Source organism: Diceros bicornis, chromosome X (assembly GCF_020826845.1).
Source record: "Diceros bicornis minor isolate mBicDic1 chromosome X, mDicBic1.mat.cur, whole genome shotgun sequence".
Taxonomy (NCBI): domain Eukaryota; kingdom Metazoa; phylum Chordata; class Mammalia; order Perissodactyla; family Rhinocerotidae; genus Diceros; species Diceros bicornis.
The window spans coordinates 63,777,598-63,797,415 of record NC_080781.1 but is presented as its reverse complement, the minus strand read 5'-3'; the positions used below and the strand labels follow the sequence as shown (position 1 = coordinate 63,797,415).

At 51.6% G+C, this 19,818-nt stretch overlaps 3 protein-coding genes across 18 annotated transcripts in view; all 3 read right to left on the bottom strand.

The window, feature by feature from the left end:
* The window catches only part of DLG3 (discs large MAGUK scaffold protein 3), a 62,386-nt gene extending 57,026 nt beyond the window's left edge, over window positions 1–5,360 (bottom strand). For both annotated transcript variants that reach the window (XM_058536097.1, XM_058536098.1), the window contains exon 1: window positions 4,725–5,360. In XM_058536097.1, coding sequence (XP_058392080.1) covers window positions 4,725–5,138 — 414 coding nt within the window. In that variant the 5' untranslated portion in view covers window positions 5,139–5,360. The remainder of the gene's footprint in view (window positions 1–4,724) is intronic.
* Window positions 5,361–5,917: 557 nt separating this feature from the next.
* On the bottom strand, window positions 5,918–15,708 carry GDPD2 (glycerophosphodiester phosphodiesterase domain containing 2). Of its 12 annotated transcripts, XM_058536103.1 has the most exons (17): window positions 15,572–15,708; window positions 15,066–15,128; window positions 14,272–14,398; window positions 13,830–13,943; window positions 13,564–13,720; window positions 12,865–12,924; window positions 12,510–12,608; window positions 12,237–12,330; window positions 11,945–12,090; window positions 11,737–11,819; window positions 11,490–11,640; window positions 9,489–9,710; window positions 9,132–9,280; window positions 7,383–7,530; window positions 7,154–7,236; window positions 6,681–6,709; window positions 5,918–6,596 (listed from the first exon to the last, which is right to left on the bottom strand). In XM_058536103.1, the coding sequence occupies exons 2-17, from the start codon at window positions 15,073–15,075 to the stop codon at window positions 6,544–6,546; spliced, it is 1,725 nt and encodes a 574-aa protein (XP_058392086.1). In that variant the 5' UTR covers window positions 15,076–15,128; window positions 15,572–15,708; the 3' UTR covers window positions 5,918–6,543. The 12 variants fall into 12 exon arrangements, with proteins under 12 accessions (XP_058392086.1, XP_058392085.1, XP_058392087.1 ...); XM_058536102.1 differs by lacking the exon at window positions 15,572–15,708 and having other exon boundaries at window positions 15,066–15,548; XM_058536104.1 differs by lacking the exons at window positions 13,564–13,720; window positions 15,572–15,708 and adding an exon at window positions 13,087–13,180 and having other exon boundaries at window positions 15,066–15,546.
* Window positions 15,709–17,806: 2,098 nt separating this feature from the next.
* Window positions 17,807–19,818, bottom strand: part of KIF4A (kinesin family member 4A) — a 113,697-nt gene continuing 111,685 nt past the window's right edge. For all 4 annotated transcript variants that reach the window (XM_058536088.1, XM_058536091.1, XM_058536090.1 and 1 more), the window contains 2 exons: window positions 18,880–19,002; window positions 17,807–18,606 (listed from right to left, as the gene is read on the bottom strand). In XM_058536088.1, coding sequence (XP_058392071.1) covers window positions 18,403–18,606; window positions 18,880–19,002 — 327 coding nt within the window. In that variant the 3' untranslated portion in view covers window positions 17,807–18,402. The remainder of the gene's footprint in view (window positions 18,607–18,879; window positions 19,003–19,818) is intronic.

Sequence of the window (19,818 nt, the reverse complement as noted above, 5' to 3'; positions counted from 1 at the left end):
TTTCATTTGTTTCAACCTTGTTTGTAATTGCTCATTGAAGCTTTTTTCTTTATGTCGGCTGCTTTAGAATCCATGTCAGATCATCAAAAGCTCTGTCATCTTGGTGTTGGCATCTGTTGATTATTTCTCTTTCAAATTGAGGGTCTCCTGGTTCCTGGTATGATGAGTAATTTTTTATTGCATCCTAGACATTTTTGGATATTATGTTATGAGACTCTAGATCTTATTTATAAATATTTTGTTTTGGATAGGCTTCCTCTGACACTGTTGCAATCAGTGGAAGGGGCCACTGCTTGGTTACTGCCAGATAGGGGTATAAGTTCAACTTCCCCCCTCGGCGTCAGTTGATACCCAAGGTGGGGACTTCTCCTTACTGCTGGGCAAGGGTGGGAGTTCTAGCTCCCCACTAGGCCTCCACTGACACCTCTTCTGGCTGAGAAGGGTTGAAGTACTTCCTTCCTACTTCCCAGGTAGCTTCCACTGACCATGGGTGGGGGTGAGGGTGGCGGAGGAGTGGAGTGGGGAGGGGAGGAAAGAGGGCAGGGGCAAAAGTCCTGACTCTCCTTTATGCCTCCTCTGACACCATCTAGCAGGGAGGAGGGGCCTTGTTACCCTGCACTGATGGAAGTCCAGGCTACCTACTCGGCCTTCTCTGATACCACCCCAGAGAGCTTGGGGGAGGCTGGTGAGAGTAAAAGTCTGAGTTCCTACTTGGCCTTTGCTGCCATGGGTGGGGCTGCAGGTTTTTCTGTGAGGTTCGGTTGCAGTAGAGTGGTTATTGTCTAAGAGTTTTCTGTCTGGCTAAGCTGCCCATTTCCTGGTCTCCTGGCTAGAGAGAGAAGGCTTTTATTGAGGCTTTTTCTGTCTGTATCCATCGGCATTTCCAGGCTGCTGGCTTCTCCAGCGCCCAGTCTGGGATATATGAGGCAACAAGAAAACCCAGGGAACTCATCACCATGAGTTCAGGTCACTGGGGTTCCTAGTCAGTCTGCCCTTTTCTCCTTCTTTCAGAGTCTTCTTATGTTTGTTTTATATACAACATCCAGGGTTTTAGCTGTACTTAGTGGGAGGAATAGGGAGAAGTGTACCTACTCCAACTGGGTCCAGAACTAGAAGTCACCCATCTTTTTTTTTTTTTTTTAAATTAATGACATTGGCTTTTCGAAGAGTACAAGTCAGTTGTTTTGTAGAATCTCCTACATTCTAGATTTGTCTGTTTTTTTTTTCTCTCATGATGTCATTTATCTCATTCCTCTATACTCTATTTACCGTATACTAGAAATTAGAATAGAGGCAACCTTAAATAGGTTAGTCAAGGTAGGTCTCACTGAGAAGGTGACATTTGAGCAAAGACTTGAGGGAAGTGAGGAAGTGAGCCATGCAGAAGAGTATACCTAGCAAGGGAACAGCCAGTGCAAAGGTCCTGGGTAAGGAGTACACCTGGCTTGTTCAAGGAACAGCAAGAAGGACCAAGTGGCTGGGGCAAAGTGAGGAAGGGGGAGAGTACTAGGAGATGAGATCAGAGATTTCGCAGGGGACCAGATTGTGTAGGGCCTCTAGGCCATTGTAAGGATTTTGGTTTTACTCTTAGAGAGATGGGGAGCCACTGGAGGGTTTTGTGCAGAGAACTGATCAATGCTCTGACTTGGGTTTAGCAGGATCACTCTGGCTTCTGTGTGGAGAATAGGCCACAGGAGACAAGGGTAGAAGTAGTGAGACCAGTCAGGAGGCGACTGCAGTGATCCACGTGAGAGGTGATGGTGGTTTGGACCAGGGTGGTAGCACTGGAGGTGATAAGAAGTGGTTGTATTCTGGATGTATTTTGAAGGGAGAGTCAACAGGATTTGCTGACAGATTGGATACGAGGTGTGGTTCCAAGGGTTTTTGGCCAGAGCAACTGGAAAGGTGAAATTGCCATCGACTGAGATAAGGACAGCTTTAGGAGGGGTCATTTTGGGGGAAAAGATCAGGTGTCCAGATTTGGACATGTTGTGTTTGAGATGTCTATTAGATGTCCAAGTGGAGATAAATAGTAAACAGGCCCTGTCGCCGAGGTGCTCAGAGTTAGAGAAATGGAAATATGGAAACAGATCATTACAATACCCATGAAAAGTGCTATTTCAGAGAGGTATACAGAAAAGCAGTTATCCACTCTACTTGTGGTGGGGGGGACTTAAGAAAAGTTTCACAAAGGAGATGACATTTTTAGTTTGGTCCTGAAGGGTCACTAGGTGTTTATTAGGTAGAGAAAAGAGAGAAGTGTCTTGTTTTCTATATTCTTAGACCCTGGCACACAGTGGTTGCTCAGTCAGATCCAACCGAGTCACTAGTTATGTGACCTTGGACATTACTTTACTTCTCTGAGCTTCAGTTTCTTTATCTGTGAAATGGAAATAATCATAGGGTTTTCGTGGGGATTAAATGTAAAACACTTAGCACATTACCTGGTATACAGTGGGTTATGGTTAATAATTATTGTTGAATGAATAAATGAATGCATATCTTCCTTCATGACCAAATCTAGGCTAGGCCGGTAACTTAGGAGCTTAAAGTCCTTTACACGCTCAGCAGTTGTCAATATAGAGTGCTAGACTGTTTTCCTACACCCTAAAAGTGGCTCAGGAAAAAAGTCCCTTATAGCCAGTCCCTCTGAACTGCTCTGATTGAAGAATAATCATTGCTAAGCCTCAAATGAATGGAGAGGGTCCAAGTGCCCTCCCCATGCCCCATCTCCATTGGCTGGTCTTTCCTCTCTCTCTCTCTCTCTCCCCCTCCCCCCCTCCCTCTCTCTCATCTCTCTCCCTGTCTCTCTTTCTCTCTGTCTCTGTCTCTCTCTCTGGTCTTTTCGTTTTTAATGAATATGAGTAAAATCCCTTAGATTCACAGTGAGCTTCTCCCCACTCCACAGCCTCAGACTGGACTGGGTTGGCATGCCTGGGAGGAAGTCTGAGATGCTTTGACACTTGGAACCCCCTCCCAAATGCTCGAGTTCCAGTCTGAGGCCCCAGGGAGACAGGCGCCCCCTACAGATCGAAAGCAGCCCCACGCCCCAGCAGGCGGCTGCGGTTGCTAGGCAACGGGGCGGCCTATGCAGAGACTGAAGCAACCGAGGAGTACGCGAAGGGATTTGGGAGGAAGAGAACATTTCTCATCCCATCCACCCATCTCTCCGGCGCCCTCAGCAAATTGACAGGGTTAGGGCAGCGTGGCCTGCTGCTGCCTAATAATCTGGGCTCATTCTTGAAAGTAGAGCTTCATTGGGTGACCCCAGACTTTGTGTGTAGAGAAACAATCACCCTTGCCCCAAAGCCGTCTGGTTTTACCTGGGACCAGGGAGCCGGAGACCAGGGTCGCTGAAGGCAGAAGTTTCTGGTCTGCAAATAGGGGGTATTGCTGTGGGTGCGCATCCTTGGTCAATAGGAATTCTAGCAAATTGCACATGGGTGGGACTAATTTTGGTGATTAGTCCAGTAAAGTATCAAGAGTCTCCTACCATTAAAATAAAAAAGCCCCATAAGAATGACAATATGTAAAAGATCATTCATACTTTGGTGGAGACAAGTTTCTCAGTGGCTTTTCTGAATTAGGTTTCTCTATGCAGTAGGGAGAGAGCCTGAGGTCTGTTGACCCCTATGAGTAAGGACAGACAGAGCCCAACAAGAGAGAAAGAAATAAAAAGAAGAAAGGAGGGGTGGTAAACACAGAATTTGGCACCTTCCTAGTGCTGTGCCTGGTTTGGGGCTAGCAAATTCCCCACTCTGTGCTCCCTCTGTTAGGACCATGCTGAAGTACCCCATCCTTATGAGGGTCTTTGGGGACCATAAATCCACAGCTTTTCCTCCTGGTAACCTAGCATTCTGGCCCAGGAGTAGGTCCAGGCAGGCCAAGGTCGTGGCTACAATAACCCCTCCACTTGGGACTCGTTTCTTCACTCTCAGCTAGTACAACAGGAGCTTCATTATGGCAGAGCCCCAAGCCATGGCAAGCTTAGGGGAGAGTCGTGCCCAGGAGTCTCGTCCTGGGTTTTCCCTCAAGAGTTCCAAGGTAGAGATACCAGGCTGAGGTACTGGCAGCCAGAGAGGTACTGGTCCAGCCACTGCCCCAGTCCACAAAATCTCCACAAGGCATCATGGCAGGGGGAGGTTCTTTGCTCCGTGTGCCAAACTGAACTGGGTCGGGACTGTGTTTTGACTCTATTAATAGCCCCCTAGCCCAGCCTGCTAGCCCCAAAACCGGATCCAGGAGCTGTGAGTCAGCAGCTAAAAATAACGGAGAGCAACTGCACCCGAACCCCAATGAACAGCTCCCCCTGGCCCTCTGTGCTCAAGTTTTTTGTCAGTCTCAGTCTCCAGTCCAGGGCCTCATAGAAGTTAAGGGCGCCATAGCTGTCCAGTCCTCCTGGGAAGAGAGTAAGGATATGCGGTGGCAGGCTCAGGGCTGAGTAGCCAAGGCTAGGGGTGGGGGCAAGGGGTTATGGGGTAGGGCTGAGTCCTGGCATTCTGGCAGGGAGTCTGGACGCTGAGGTTAGAGCACTGCAGCTGAGAGCCTGGGAGCTGCGAGGCTGAGGCTGCGGGGCTTGGAGACCCTGGAGGTTGTCAGAGTTAGGTCGGAAGGGGGAGGGGAGGAAGAGGCTGCAGGCCTGCGAGGCTGGGCGACCGGCAGGGGACAGAAGAGTAGGGATGAGAGGAAGAGGTACATGCTGAGAGGTGAGAGCCCGGCAGTACCTGACAGGCTGGGCGCCCCAGAGCTGACGCTGGCAGTCGGTCTGACTGAGGGGCGGGATCGAGAACGGCGAAAACTAAAGAAATGCAGCTTGAAAAGGTAGTGTTGTGGAGAGCTGCCCGGCACAAGGCTGCGTAGACCCCCGAGAAGACCGGGACCAGGCAGCGGCCGCGGCATTCGCTCCCGGCGCGCCTCCTGCCTCCTGGCCAGCCGCACGCCAGTGTCCCCGCCCACCGCGCCAGCTGCAGGCCAGGTATGTTGGCGTGGACGGCTGCCTGTGTGTCTGTGCATGCGTGCGCATGGCGGGGGCAGGGCGCCGAGAGAAGGGAAGGGGCGGGGTCCGGAAGGAGGAGGGGGCGGGAACACAAATTCAAACCGCCTCCGTCGATCCCGAGACCGGAAGTGGCCAGGGACATCCTGGGAATTGTAGTTCCCAGAGCTGCCCTGCAACCTAGTTGGGTATTGTCTCGAGGTGCTAGTGCGGCCCCAGGTGCCAGTCTGGCGAGAGAGGAGGAATTGAGAACCGAACGTCCTGACCTCGCCAGCGCCTTAATTCGATTTCCCTTGGTGTGGAGACACGAACCGGGGCGAATATTGGCGTGGTAGGGAACTGAAGAGTCAGCCACAGAGCCCCCTCCAATCCCTGCTTTGGCCTTAGCCCCTCCGCCCCTTCTACCAGACTCCCCATCCTAGGCCAGCTCCACATTGTTCACCTTAACTGTTTAGTTCAGGGACTCACGAGCAGCAAATACACTGGGGAACCTGCTTCTCGAGGCGAAGGCGGGCCCGGGAACCAGACCCTGCGCGCAGCCCAGAGAAGCGAAAACTTGTGGAAATCGGACCATGCCCTCAGGGTCCGGAGTCAAGGACACAGGTCCCCGAACGTCACAGGAAACAGGTGGTATTCAGCAAATACGTCACGGTGACGACCGACACCGCCCTCCTCTTGGGGCAGGTGACCACAAGGTGGCGCTACAACGCAACTCTGCACGGCGGCCTCAGGCACCCATAACGACCCCCGTGGCGGCTGCTCTCCTGCTTCTCTTTTGCAGCCCGTCCTAGCCTCAGGTGGTCCTCCTCTCACTTCCAACCCACGAATCTCCCCGTGAGGACCCCTGAATGTCCTGTCACATACGACCCTAGATGGAAGGTGCGTCCTCCGCCCAGCCCCAGCGCTGAAAAGATTAAACTGTGACCAAATGGGAATTAAATTCATTGATTAACAGATTAACAGACAAGATACAGGAATCAACCTGTCTCGAAGAAAAGGCTGTGCACAGCAAAAAGCACAAAATTACATGGCTAGATGGGCTCTTTAGCCCCCAGCCTCTAGGCAGGAAAGCAGCTAAATTGCAGGGATCAGGGGAGACAGTGAGGGGAGGGGGGTTGGCGTCTCCATCATCTCACAGTTCTCCAGGAAAGGCCGTTTTGTCATCTCCTTCAGTCGCTGTTCCAAGCTCTCACATCCCTGACACACCCTGTGCCTTCTACACAAGGACACGTGCACACAGGTCTGAAACATTATCTTAGCAATCTCCTTTTCACTTCCTCTGTTCTAGTTTTGTTTTGGGAGAAACTTCTCATGACTCATTGTCTTCCCAACCACCTCAGGTCAAAACCCCAAGGGGAGCAGATTCCATGGAAACTTGGGGCATGCCCACCATCTGGGCAGAGCACCCTCATAGTTCAAAACCTCCTGTTGGCAAAGTTCACCCCACCCCAAACGGGCTAACATTCCACTTCAGCCATTCTGCTTTCCTTGCTGTTGGCTAGTGCAGACGGGCCTCAGACTCTGGCTGGTGGGGGCCCAGGGCAGGGCATTCACTCCATTATGAGATTGTTGATCCTGGTCAGCAGCACTGCTGTTTCTAAGCCTGGGGGTGGGGAGGGCATATAGGGAGTGAGCAAGGGGAAGGCTAGAGGAGGAGAAAAATGAGGTGAGGGGAGAAAGTTCTTACCAGTTCTCTCTCTCTCCTTAGCACATCTCCTGTAGGGAGAAAGGCTTCCCATTGTGAGTTCAGCCAGCATCAAGCATGACCTTTTAACCCCAGGTTCCCTCAAACTGCCTTTCCCAGGTTCAAGCCAACTTGGTGTACAGTCATACATCACTTAACGACGGGAATACGTTCTGAGAAATGTGTCGTTAGGCAATTTCGTTGTTGTCCGAATATCATAGAGTGTACTCACACAAGCCTAGATGGTATGGCCTACTACATACCTAGCTATATGGTACTAATCTTATAGGACCACCATCACTGACCAAAACGTCGTTATGTGTTACATGACTATATAAGGAAGGGTCTAAGAATCTCAAAGGAACCAAACAGACCACACCCCAAGCTCCAGGCAGCATATATGAGTCTGAATCAGCCCCATCACCAGGACCCTGGGGAGAATAAAGACCCAGAAAGCCAAGGCACAAAGCACTCACCCTTGGAGCAGGAAGGTCCACAAAAGCAGCAGGGTGGAGACACAATCAGTAACAATCCACATCATTAGGTATGTTTGAGGGGGCTATGGGAATAGGAAAAGGTCCCTGTCGGTGGCCAGAGCGCCAAAGGTGGTATATGGGGGAAAATAAGTAAGGAAGAGAGGGACAGGGTTAAGGAGAAGCAGGGATGGGAAAAGAGGAAGAGGGGTGACAGTGCCAGAGCCCTTACAATAAGCCAGACAGGGTAACCCATCTGCTGCAGCAGCTGGCAGTCGTTGGTGGTGACTGAATCCACCCCTGCACACCAGAGTAAGGAGAAGAGCCAGGGCTTGTTCACTACAAATAGGTTCACCGAGACATTGTCCTGGTGTAGTGACCTGTGAAGGTGGGAAAGAAACAGCATCATGGGGCACGAGGCATAGGAGGAAGCCCCTGTCTGTGCTTGAATCTATAGTGTCATTGCCAAGGAGTTATCAGTTCTACCTTTGCATAGCAGCCTCTGACCAAAAGTGATATTCTTTGCATAGCTAAACTCTGTCTCCCGGTGGATTCCAACTATGGGTCCTAGCTTTGCTGTCTGGGCCTACATGAATGTGTCTCTTCTCTTTGTCCAATGACAGCCCTTCAAAGGTCTGAGGAACAGTGACCACATCCCCCTGAGTCTTCTCTTCTCCAGGCCCAACAGCCCCAGTTCCTTTAACCATTACTCTTGGGACCTGGCTTATCATTCCTTTCACTGTACAAACCTCTCTAATCTAATCTGACTCCAATTTATCAATGTTCCTTTTGAAGTATGGGGCCTGCATCTGAACATATATATCCCAGGTGGGCTTGGACCAGCTTTGAATAGAGCAAAACTCCTCCTGCCTTCTGGATACCATGCCTGTATGAAGGCAGCCCAGGGTCAGGTTAGTTTTTGGCAATGTCTCGTGCTACTGATGGCTCATTATGCACACTATTCAATCAAAGCCCTGGTCTCTTTCACACATGTTCCTGCTGATGCCAATGTCTCCTCTCTTGTCTTTGTGCAATTGAGCTTCTTTTGGGCCCCAAATATAGGTCTTTACATCTATCCCTGTTGCATTTCATCTTGGTACATTTGGCCCACCATCTTAGAGTGCTTAGAACTTTCAGGGCCTCAATTTCATCATCAGTATATTCATGACCAATTCCTGTCTTTTGGAAACATGATCAGCAGTCAATGTTGACCAGGAAAAGACTAAGGTAACGGCCAAACCTGATGTCATGTCTTCCTCCATGGTGACAACTTAGGGAAAGGTCCTTGAAATACTGATGATAACTGAGCTATCATTCAGTCCACATTTTTTCTATTTGACCACAAGGACTTTACAAGAGACCTTGGCAACCACAGGTTTTGAAGTCCATCATGTTTACTGGCTGGGTCAGCTTCTGGGGCCCAGCTCACATCTGGTACTCTCTAGCCTCTGTCTCCTGGATTCATCCTCTCTTGCATTTATCTCTTTGGTGTAGAATGAAAGCTAAAATCCTTCTTAAGGCCTATGAGGTCCTACCCAATTTGGCCCCTGCCTCCCTCTCTAGCCTCACCTTCCCTTTGCTCATTAGGCTGCTGTTCCCGCTCTTCTGCAGCTCTTCTCGTTGTTAGCTCCTTGTGACCTGTCCGGTCTCAGCCCACACACCACTTCTTTAACCACTCTTCCTAATGTGGCCCCTCCCTGGCCCCTCACTCCCAACTCCAATCGCTCTACTACATCTCCCCATTTTATTGTCTTCATATCACTTATCACTATCCAATATGCATATATTTTGTTCAGTGGTTTATTGTGTCTTTCTTAGTACACCCGAAGCCTGCAATAAATAGTGACTGACACATAACAAGTGTTTGATAAATATTTGTTGTATGAGTGAATGAATGAAAGGCCTTTGCCCTCTCTGCGTTGGCTCTTCCCCACCATTAAGCCTCATGTGATACCCTTGGCTCCTTTCCTCTGGTACTCACTTGATATCCAACAGTGGCAGGTCTTGATAGGGGAGGTTGAAATACTGGGGCCTCTCAGTTATGTTGCCTCCCTGCTGTCCATATATCTGGCGCATTCTGGGTGCTCGTTGTTGGACATTAGCCCGATCTTCATCTGGTAGCCAAAGGACCTGTGGTTAAGGGAGGATGGGCATGAAGCTGGGGGAGGCCTGAGGATTCCAAGGGCAGGGCCAGGGGCAGAGAGGTTTGACCACAGAATGGGGTATACGAACTGAGGTGGGGCCCTGGGTCAAGGGGCAGCCTCAAAATTATCATCATGGCCTAAGGAAGGTGGTGGGGAGGGGCAAGAGCAGGCACTTGGGGTCCTGGCAACATCACCATGGCTTGGGGCACCCTTGCGCTCAGCACAGTCTCCAATGTCTGATTCACAAAGGTGTCATGGTATGTGTGGTTTGGTGGGGGGCGGCGCAAGTCAAACATGATGGAAAGGTTGAGGCCTGCAGCTTCCTTCAATAGCTCTTCCAATGTTGGTACTCTCTGATTCTCAGCCTCTTTCCGATCAGGGCCTGACAGCCGCTTGGCCCCCCAGAAGGGTCGCCTCTATAAGAATAAGAAATTTATTTCAAGACCAGAAGAAGCCTCCAGGCCATCCCCCATCCTCACCATCTTCACTCATTTCCCCTACTTGGTGTCCAGCTTCTGACCCCCTCTGAGTCAGGGTCTGTCTTTACCCAAACTGTGGTCTTTTCTAGACTCTAACACCTCACTCTGTGACGCCAACCTCCTACCCTCCCAGTTTCCTAACTTCCTCTCTCCCACTACACTTTCTCTTTGGTCTTAATGGAGACCTCTGCGATCTTGACCCCTTGGTTTCCTCCCAATCCATCAGCCCCTTTCTGGCCGTACCTACATCCCCTACCCATGGTCCATCCACAGCTTGAACTACTTTTCCACAGCACCCTCAACTCCTTTCCTGCACCACCTGCCCTACAAATTCCAAACTCTGATTCAATTCTACAATTGTCTGCCTTCTCCACCCCTCGAATTGGGGGCCAGAGCACACCATGTGGACTGTTGGCACTGTAGTCCTATTTTTTTGCTCTCAGTGTCACTTAGCCATCCTTTTACTTGTTCTTGATTTGCTCCCTCCCCATTCCTCCCAGGGGCTATTCTGAACCTCTGCCACTCTCTTCTTCTCCCCTTGTAATCAACAAATGACCTTACCTCCTAATCACTGACATGGAAAAAGCGAGCAATCTAACATTTATTAAGAATTTACTATGTGCCAGGCAGTGTTAGAAGTACTTTATGAGTATTAATTTATTTAATCCTCCCCATAATCCTACAAGGTAGGTACTGTTATTATTCCCATTTTACAGATGAGGAAAATGAAGCATAGAGAGACTAAGGAATGTTGCCCAGGCTCACACAGCTAGTAAGTGGTGAAGGCAGGATTCAAACCCAGACATCCCTTGCTCTTAATCACTCTGATATACCATCATGTATAGAGTTAATTGGAAAAAGAAAGCAAGCAAGTTGCAAAAGAATAAATGGAGTGATCCTATTTGTGCAAAATGAAAAGTATATGTATATATCTATGTGTCTGTATACATATATATGTATGTGTGTATACATATATATGTACATATGTACGTATATGTATATATGGAATATGTACCCACTGTTAACAGTAAATATCTCAGAGCAGTTGGATTATGGGAGACTTTTCAATTTTTAGGTTATTTCTCTGATGTTTTACTTTTTTTTTACAAGGAACATGTATTACTGTTGTAATCAGAAGAAGAGGAACTGAAAACGTAAAGTATCTCTTTAAATATTTCCCATCACCTGCAAGATTGAGGTCCACACTTTTTGGCCTGGCATTCAAAGCCCTCCAAGCCTCTGCTCCCCCTGCCAGTCTCACCTCCCACTACTCCCATGAATTTTATCTCCCACTTGCACTGAGCCACTTTTTGTTCCCTGGAAACACTTCATCATCCTTCTGGGCTTTACACATGCTCCTCCCTCTGACTAGAATTCCCATTCCCTGCCTTGCCCATCTTAAAAACCACTCTCATTTCATACGTTGCTCAGGCGTCTTCTCCTGTGAAACCACTCTTGATCCTCTCCTGCACCCACCCTGCCAAACAGTGACTTCTCTCTTTCTCCTCTCTACCCAGTAAAGATATCGTTATGCTCTAGGTTTCATATTCTGAGAGCCTGTTGCCTAGACTCTCTTCTTTACAAGGAGGGAGTGACTTGAGGGCAGAGACTGTATACCTATTGCGCAGCACAGGGCTCAGCAAATGCCTATCAATGAAGGAACTCTGCCCTGAGTGCCCCTGCAGGTGGCTGCCTGTTCCCAGAGGCTGTCCTCACCTCTAGGAACCAGGCCCCAGCATTGAGTCTCTTCAGTTCAGCCCAGGAAAAGTCGCTGCTGTGGGTGGTGATTCGGGTTGGGAACACAGAGGCCACATCTGTGGTCCTGCTCAGGTGCTCATCATGCATGAGGAAGGGGATCCCGTCGGAGCTGAGGGTACAAGGGGTGTCGGAGGGCCAAGCTCTGGGGCTGGTCATCATTTCCAGAGCTCCTCTGCTTGTCCCTCAGCCCCCCGGCTTCCCTCACCTGACCATCACGTCGGTCTCGAACACAGCAGCTCCACATTCAGCTGTCTTCCGCAGAGACATCAGGGTGTTCTCGGGGGCCAGCTGGGAAAGGGAATTGGTGAGGAGGTAGCAGGGAAGGATGGGAGCCTGGGAACCCACAGGTTTGGCCGCTGCAGCCCAGAGGAGCAGACCCTCCCCGCCCTGCCAGCATTCTGCCCAACACTCACCATGGGGGCCCCTCGGTGTCCCACCAGCCCAGGCTTGGGAGGTAAGTCTCTAGGTTCCATGATACAGGGTGAGGAGATGCACAGGGGGGCCAAGTAGATGGCCAAGGCAACTCCAAAAAATAAGAGCAGTAGCAGAATCTTGGGACCTGTGGGGAGTAGGGGACAGGCTATGGAGAAAGGGCAACAGCTGAGCTCTGGGGGCAGAAAACAGAGTGCAGGTGAGGGAAACTAGGCAGCAGCAGGCAGCAGCATCGATGGCCAGGGAGGGTGTGTGGGGGAGTGGAGTTGGCACCTCTTCGGTGGATACGGTAGAAGGTATCAGCCACAGGCCAGGCCAGGAGGGTGATGCCAGCAACTGCTCCAACATGAAGGAATGGGGCTGTGGCCTGTGGACAAGAGCTGGTGAGGGGGGCTCTTCTCCCTAGTGCCCCTCCCCTTCTCCTCCTAGGACCTGACTTTGGAGTTCAGAGCTATTTGCAGTCGTGGGGGACCAGAGAGCAAGATGTGTCCTGGGGTTGGCCACAGGCCGAGGCTCCCACCTAGGCACTGGAGACCAGCCACTCACCTGCAATGACAGACGTAAGCTACGCCACTCCTGCTGCCATTGGACGTCCAGTCCCACAAGGCCAGCGGCCACAAGAAGCATAATGAGGAGCAGCAGCACCTGGGGGACCAGGGATGAATGGGGCCTTCTGTGTCAACCTGGGCTCATGACTACCTGGGCTGCCCCCTCACTATAAAAACAGGACCATTCCCTTTCCCTGACTCATCCACTTTTCTTTTTTCACTCAATAAATAGTTGCTGGGCTTCAGGCCCTGAGCTCAAGCCCCAGGATAGAATAATGAAGTCCTTGGCAAATAGCTGGCCAAGTGCTGGGCCTAGTGGCCCCGTCTCTCGCTCACTCCCATCCCCACTCTACCTTGTGGACACTGTGCAGACGCAGAGGCTGGCCAGAGAGCCGCAGGAGCAGGGCCAGGAGCTGGGGGCAGAGGGTGGTGGGAGCAATGAGGTGCCAAGAGGGATTACTGAGGTGGGCTTCCCAGTCTGACACCTCCCTCCTACCCTCCCTTCAGTGGCCAGGGTTAGAATGACTGGGTAGAGCTGAGCAGGAAGGAAGGGCTGAGGTGGGGGTTAGGCCCACCAATAGCAGGGATGCATATGTGACCAGTAGAGAGATGACCAGCAGGAATGCCAGGGACCAGTCCATCCAGTGTCCCCAGTGGTTGAACAGGAATCTGTGGGAGGGGAGAGGGGGGTGTCCGAGGGGGAGAAGGGGTTTTAACAGTGGTCTAAGGGGGTTGGGGTGGGTGCATTCCAGAAAGAGGACTAGAAGGGAGTGAGAGGAAGCCCTTCATGGGGCCTGGGGCTCCAAGGGTTGGGGAGACTTCATGGAGGGATTTTCTAAGGAGGTTGGGTAGCAGGAGAGCTGGGCAGGGCTGGGGATGACTGAGTACCCAAGGATCCCAGGGTGGGGAGTAGGTTGACATGTATGCTGAGGAGGGGGTGGGGTCCATGACACACTCATTGAAGTTGTGCAGATCATTGAGAAGGATGAGCCCGATGTACAGCCAGCCCAGGGAGAGGAGGAAGGTGAGGAAGAGCAGGCCAAACCAGATACAGTCGCACTGCAACAGGGACAGGAGAGAAGCTCACAGCTGATCCCCACTTCCAGCTCAGAGTCCCCAACGAATGGCAGCTCAAGGGGGCTTCCTGCCAGGCGTTGGGCTGCTCTGCTCTGCAGCCTGCTCTTTTCATATTGGAGGAAGATTTTCTTCCTGGGGAGAGAAAGCCCCTTCCCCCCAGCTGCCTCTGAGCACACTTGGCCTCCTTATCCCTTCCAAGAGGGCTCTGCCTCGGACTTCTGGCCCCCCATTCCTACCCCACCTTGCTGGTTCGCATCCTCTCTTTGGGGCATTTCCTCCAGTGGCAGCTATACAGGCAGTGGAGGCAGCGGGCCCAGACGGAGCAGCAGCCGGGGGACTTGGCCATGGTGAGGGCCTGGGGGAAGGGACACTCGACCATCAGGGGCTCTGGCAGAAGGCAGATCCCAGCCTCCGTCCCAGTGTATCTAAGGAGCCCGGGAGGAGGAGCAGAGGCCTAGGCCGCTGCTCAGCAACGGAGGTCACAGGGCAGGCCTGGGGTGCCAGATTGGATGAGGAGGTGAGCAAAGGCGGACATTTCTGGGGTTGGTTTCCCCGTAATCTGGATACCTGGAAAGTCAGTGGGACACCCAGGAGGTCCAGCCTCTTTGCAGACAGGATGCACACCCACTCTCTCCAACTCCTCCCCATTTAACAGCATCCAGCTCTGGGGATTGAGTGCTTACCCAGGGTAGGGACTTAGGAGAAACTGCCCCGGGTGGGGCAAACTCAGTTCAGCAAGTTGAGGCAGATCTGGCCAAGCTTCAGGCAGCCCTATGTTGGGAAGCTTCCACCCCAGGAACCAGGAGTAACCTGAAGCAGAGGTTCCAATTCTGACCTGGCACTAAGGGAGGCCCAGCTAATTGGCCAGTTGCTATGGATACAGAGATTGCACACATCACAAAGCCCTCACTGAAAGATCTCTGTTTCCACCTCCCAGGGGGCAGGGGGCAGGGGGCAGGGGGCTGGAGGCACTGCCGATAAGAGGAAGACTTGAGGGGAACAGGCTGCCCGGGTCACTCCCAGCCTTCTGAAGGAACCCTTTTCCTGCCCGCACACACCTGTAAAACCCCAGCCCTCTCGCCCCAGTCCTGTCCCTCCCTGCCCAGTCATCCCCCCACCCCCCCAGCCAGGAACCCAGCCTCCAGCTTCCCCCTTTCAGGGGCCCCACCCTCTGAGGTCACTTTGGTGAAAGTGCAACAAATACAGGGCAAAGGTGAGTGTGTGGGGGTGTGGTTTTCTTGGGGCAGTGGATCCCTGTACCTTGCACTTTTGAGTCAGGCTAAGACTGAGTTGGCTTACTGATCCCCAAATTAGGCTGGGTGTGTGTGATTCTACCTGAGAGGGTGTGCAGTTTGTGTCAGCATTTGTACATGCGTGTGCAGTAGTGGCTGTCAATACAAATGGGTGTCTAGATGACTTTGAGTATGTAAAGGAGCCCCTGGATACACCCAAAGTGTGTGTGGTCTAAGGGACAAACCCCTTGTCATCTGGGATCCCCTGAGGCTGTGGAGTTTTAGAGAGGTTCACAGTGGCTGGGCCCCTGAAAAGGAGGGAGGGTGTAGCTGCTCCTAAAACTGCCCTTCTTACCCTATGCTTTCCTTGGGAAAGGAGGGGTAGGGGAGGGCATGGAGGGGTGGAGGGCTGGAGCTGGGGGAAGGGCTGGGGGAAGGAAACCTCTCCCCTCCCAGGAAAAAGCCATCCCAAAGGGAGGCCTCTGTCTCTTATCATCCTGGGACTGGGTTGTAGTAGCCTGCCCGGGGCTCCATCCGCCCCTCTTGCCTCCCCTCGGGTCCTGGCCCTGCACCCCAGACACTGCCTTCCCGGGTCCCACCTCCCTCTAGGAGCTGTCTGCAGGATGGGGTCAGGATCTGAGCAGCCTAAAAACCCCAGTCAGCGGGGCTGAGCAAGGGTGCTGCTCAATCCCTGGGCCCAATCCCTGCCGCTCCTGCCTGTAGCCCCCCCAGCCTCCCTGAGCCCTCACACCTTTTCTCAACGGCAGCTCTGCTCTGCTCTCTGCTCTGCACTGCTTCCCAGCTCCTCTCTTAGTTGTCTGCCTCCTCCCTCTTCCAGTCCTTGGCTCAGCCCCACCGGTCAAACAGGTGGCACTGTCGCCACCTAGAGGAGGCTATGCGGGTCCTCTCGGAAGGCCTGCAGCGGCTATATCGCCAGTGCCCAGCCCGGTGGGAAGATGGGAGGGAGGAAGGGGGAGAGAGAGCAGATCTGTTTTTTTACTCGCTGCCGGTCAGGGGGCTTGGGGTGAGGAATTCCTTTGTGTAGCCTTCCCCATCCCTCTGTCCCTCCTCCTATTCCCTTCTCAGTCACTGCTGGGCCTTTGTCCTGGCTCAGGGAGGAGAGGGCTGAGGGCATGGGCGGGCGGGAAGCTGGGGGGATGTGACCATACAACTTTGCAACTTGGCAGTGAGGAGAAGGGGCCCAGCCAGTCCCCTGGGAAGGGGTGTGTGTGTGTGTGTGTGTGTGTGTGTGTGTGTGTGTGTGTGTGTGTGTGTGAGGAAGTCTAGCATCTAGTCTCAACCTCCCTCGGAGGACAGCCTTGATTCATGAGCCTCCCCTCCCTCTTGGGATCTTGCTTCCACTTCTGCAAGGTGCATCTAGGAGAGAGGTGTAAGCTACTTCCTGAACTCTGGGCAGCAGGTCGCCCTGTTTCTGGACCAGGGGTCCCCATGGGCCTTTTGGATTCTGGGTGACACTAGCAGCCCTCTCCTTCCCTTCATCACCCCAGGCAGGAGATGCTCATTCAGGGCATGCTGAGACTTGAGTCATTCCTGCTGCCTTGTCCCCAAGGCATCTAAAGTCTCTTTCCAAGAATCATTTGAGGAGTGTATGTTAGGGTCACAGGCTTTTGGAACATGAACACATACAAAAGATGGTGTTACTACACCATCGGCAGGAGAGGGCTGGCTAGCACACTGTAGAGTCAGCTTAGTGCTAAAGCACAGGGTTCTCGGTGGGCTGGGGGCCGGGGGCTGGCTGGACTGACCTTCCCTCTCTACCTTTGGCTGATGGAGTGGCTTGAAGCCTGGGGGCTAGTGCAGTGTTGGTGGGAAAGGATGTCTTCTCTGGGGAAAAGCGCATTTACCCCTCCCCCTACATGTACTGGATTTGGAACAGTGAGAAGGAAGACTGGCTCTCTTATGCCAAGAGCTGCCGCCCCCTCCCTCTCTGCCTTCCCATTGTATCTAGGGGCTCTAGTTGGCAATGGCAGAGGCTCCCTTGCTCCCTCAGCATTAATATGCAAAGAGAAGCAAGGCTGCTTGCTGGCAGGAGGCCAGAGAGGGCTGCCAAGTCACCTAGTCCTCCTGCAGGCTTCCTTCTAGGCAGGCTGTCCTTCAGTTCCCTTTGCATGGGCTTTGGTAGATTCTAGAGGAGTCTTGGCTTTCAATGTGCTGAGTTCTGGGGGGTGCTTTGGGGGCTTTTTTGTGTGTGTGTGTGTGGGAGCTGGGATTCAGAATGCATGGATATGAAGCCCAGGGCTTGCAAACTCCTCAGAAGGCAGCAAGGCCAGTCAGCAGCCTGTGTTTGGCATTCCAGGGCTGGCCCCCATTTAGCTTTAAGCAGAGATGGAGAACCCTGATGCATAGTAAGGAGTAAGCCACGCCCCTCCTCTCCCCTTTCAAAGGAGAAAGCAGGCAGCCAGTGCTGTGCTGTCCTGGCAGTGGGCAGCAGTGTGGTCCCACACCCACGCTACGCCAAGAAATCAGGCTGCAGGGCATTAGGAATGGCTGCCGCTGCCACTCTGTACTCACACAAGGAGCTTTGGTGTTAGACCTGGGTTCAAGTACTAGCTCTATTAATCACTAACTTTGTGACTTTAGATAAGCTGCTTAACTTCTCTGTATCTCAGTTTCCTCATCTGCAAAATAAGGCCATCTACCCACCTTGAACTTTTTTGTGAGAAGCAAATAAAATTGTGGCAGGCGCATGGAGATACTTAGTAAACATGGTTCCTTCCTCCCAAATCTGGAGGCTAGGCAGGCTGTACCGTGGAGGCCAGGCCACTGACTTTGCTAGTGTTATTGCAATTTCCTAAGGTAGCAGAGCAACACGAAGACATGACATGGTGCTCCATACTCCCCTGGGGGAAGAGGGCCGCTACAAGGCAGCGAGGCTCAGGTACTTGCACTGACTCTCCTTAATAGCATTCCCAGGGGCTGAGGAACATAGGTTGAAATTGTATTTTTCCCTCTAGCACAGAAGGATCTTTCCAAACAGTAGATGTGCTAAGATTTATTTATTTATTTACTTAACTTGAACATTTTAAAATATTTCATTTATCTCAGCAACATGGAAGACAATTGAGGGTACTGTTAAAACACTTAAAATCCAGAGATGCTCAGGGCAGGAAAGATCCCAACCCCATTCCTGAGGTGGGGTGAAGGATAGGTGCCAGGCCTCCAACCCAGGCCAGGCTCTGCCATTTGCTCCGCTGTTAAGCTGACATAACCTAGAGATAAGACTCATCCTCATCCTCGTCGGGAGATAGCCTTAGCTGCTTACAAATAAGAAAGAGCTAGATTGTACTGAGGACTGGTTCTGATGAGTTGTCAGGAAGGTCAGTTGCTCCTCGCTTCAGCAGGTGGCTTAGCACCTTCCTGGAGAAAAGAGAGTAGTAGTCTGGGGCTGGGGGACTGGAGACTGAGGGCCAACATCCAAAAATTTTCCCTCCCTTTCAGTAACATGCTGTCCCTTTTTTTTTTAACAGCAGGAAACCTGAAATCCAGAGGAGTCGTTAAAAAACCCCTTCTGGCTGTGAGCATCTCCCAAGCCAGAGTGGGGCAGAAATGACGAGTCCAACTTCAGTGGGCCTCTTCTTCAATAGGGGAGCAGCCAGAAAAGAAGCTGATGTTGCTGGCCAGAGCTCGTTTCTTTTTCTTCCCTGGAGCTTTGTTTTCTTGGGATTCTGTTGCCATGTGTATCAACTCTGGGAGGCCAAGGGAGGAGGCAGCTGGAGCTGTCTTCTTTAACAGCACCTGCTCCACATCACACATCTCTTTCAGGATCTAGGAAGGACAGAGGCAGCTATGACTAGATCTCAGGTAGGGGCAGAAGTTTAACCCAACCTAGTCATTACAGATGCTCAGCACACTCCCAGTAGAACGAGGTGTCCCCTAAGATTGCTCTGTGGAAGAAAACAGACTCCAGCCTATGCCCGATTCCCAGTCCCCAGCAAGTGGATTGTACCTTTACCCCTTTTCTCCCACCACTCTCTGTCATAGCTAATGCAGAGATGGACGCTAATATAGTAGGAAATGCCTGCTTTTTAGCCCACCTACCTTGCTGTTGGGAGTAGCACAGACGGGGTTGAAGAAGCTCAATCCCGGGGTCACCTCTGTGGGATCCTCCAGTTTGAAGGAGCCTTCGGAATCCTGGGTCCGCTCAACAGTGCCCAAGCTATCCTGAGAATCAAGCAGACAGGCTATTAGAAATTCAGCTACCAGGGTTACAAAATCAGTCTGCTCCCCTTCAACCAGTGAAGTACCAGCTCCGAGGGCCTCATCAATCAGTCTAAGCAAGTCTTAGGGAGACTCTGCTTGGGGAGGTCGCAGTGCTTCATGGCAGCTTCTGAAGGCAGAGGGATACGTAGGATAGTGGCACAGGAGACATCATAAGGCAAGGCTTAAAAAAATGACCAAGCCCTGGTCATTTCTTTGATTAATCTTCCCCCCTTTACCATCTGCAATATCCTTGTTAGCACCTCTACAGGGTGTTGTCTGTATTAGTTTTCCTTTCAAAGAAGGAAACTGAGGCCAAGAGAAGAAGTTACTTAGGTAACAAGGAGACTCTATGGTAGAGCTTGGATTAGAATTATAGCCTGTTGTCATGGAAACAGAACTGGATTAAGAGTCAGGAAGCCTGAGGGCTAATCTTAGCTGTCATAACCAGCTGTGTAATATAATGTGAATCACTTAAGCTTATCTCTGGGCCTTAGTTTCCTTCTCTGTAAAATGGAAGCAATGGACTAGATCAGTGGTTTTTACAACTTAAATCCTAAAAGGAAGCCCATTATGTAAACACATAAAGAGCAAGTTGCTTTGGTTGACATGGGGTCAAACTGAGTCAGGCCATGCTTCTACGCCTGGAGGCACTTCCATGGAGCCACCATAGGACTCTAAAATCTAAACTGAAAAAAAAACACAGGCATAGAGAAGCCTAAGCTCTCTGCTACTTCTACGATTCTTAGCCTAACCTGTAGCTTGCCATTTTAGTCCTCT

Excerpts from the sequence above, each read along its gene's own strand:
- GDPD2 (XM_058536103.1), bottom strand. Across the intron at positions 7,531-9,131 it reads CTGCCACTGTTGGATATCAA|GTCACTACACCAGGACAATG; the intron begins GTGAGTACCAGA and ends CCACCTTCACAG. Across the intron at positions 7,237-7,382 it reads GTTACCCTGTCTGGCTTATT|CCCCCTCAAACATACCTAAT; the intron begins GTAAGGGCTCTG and ends CTATTCCCATAG.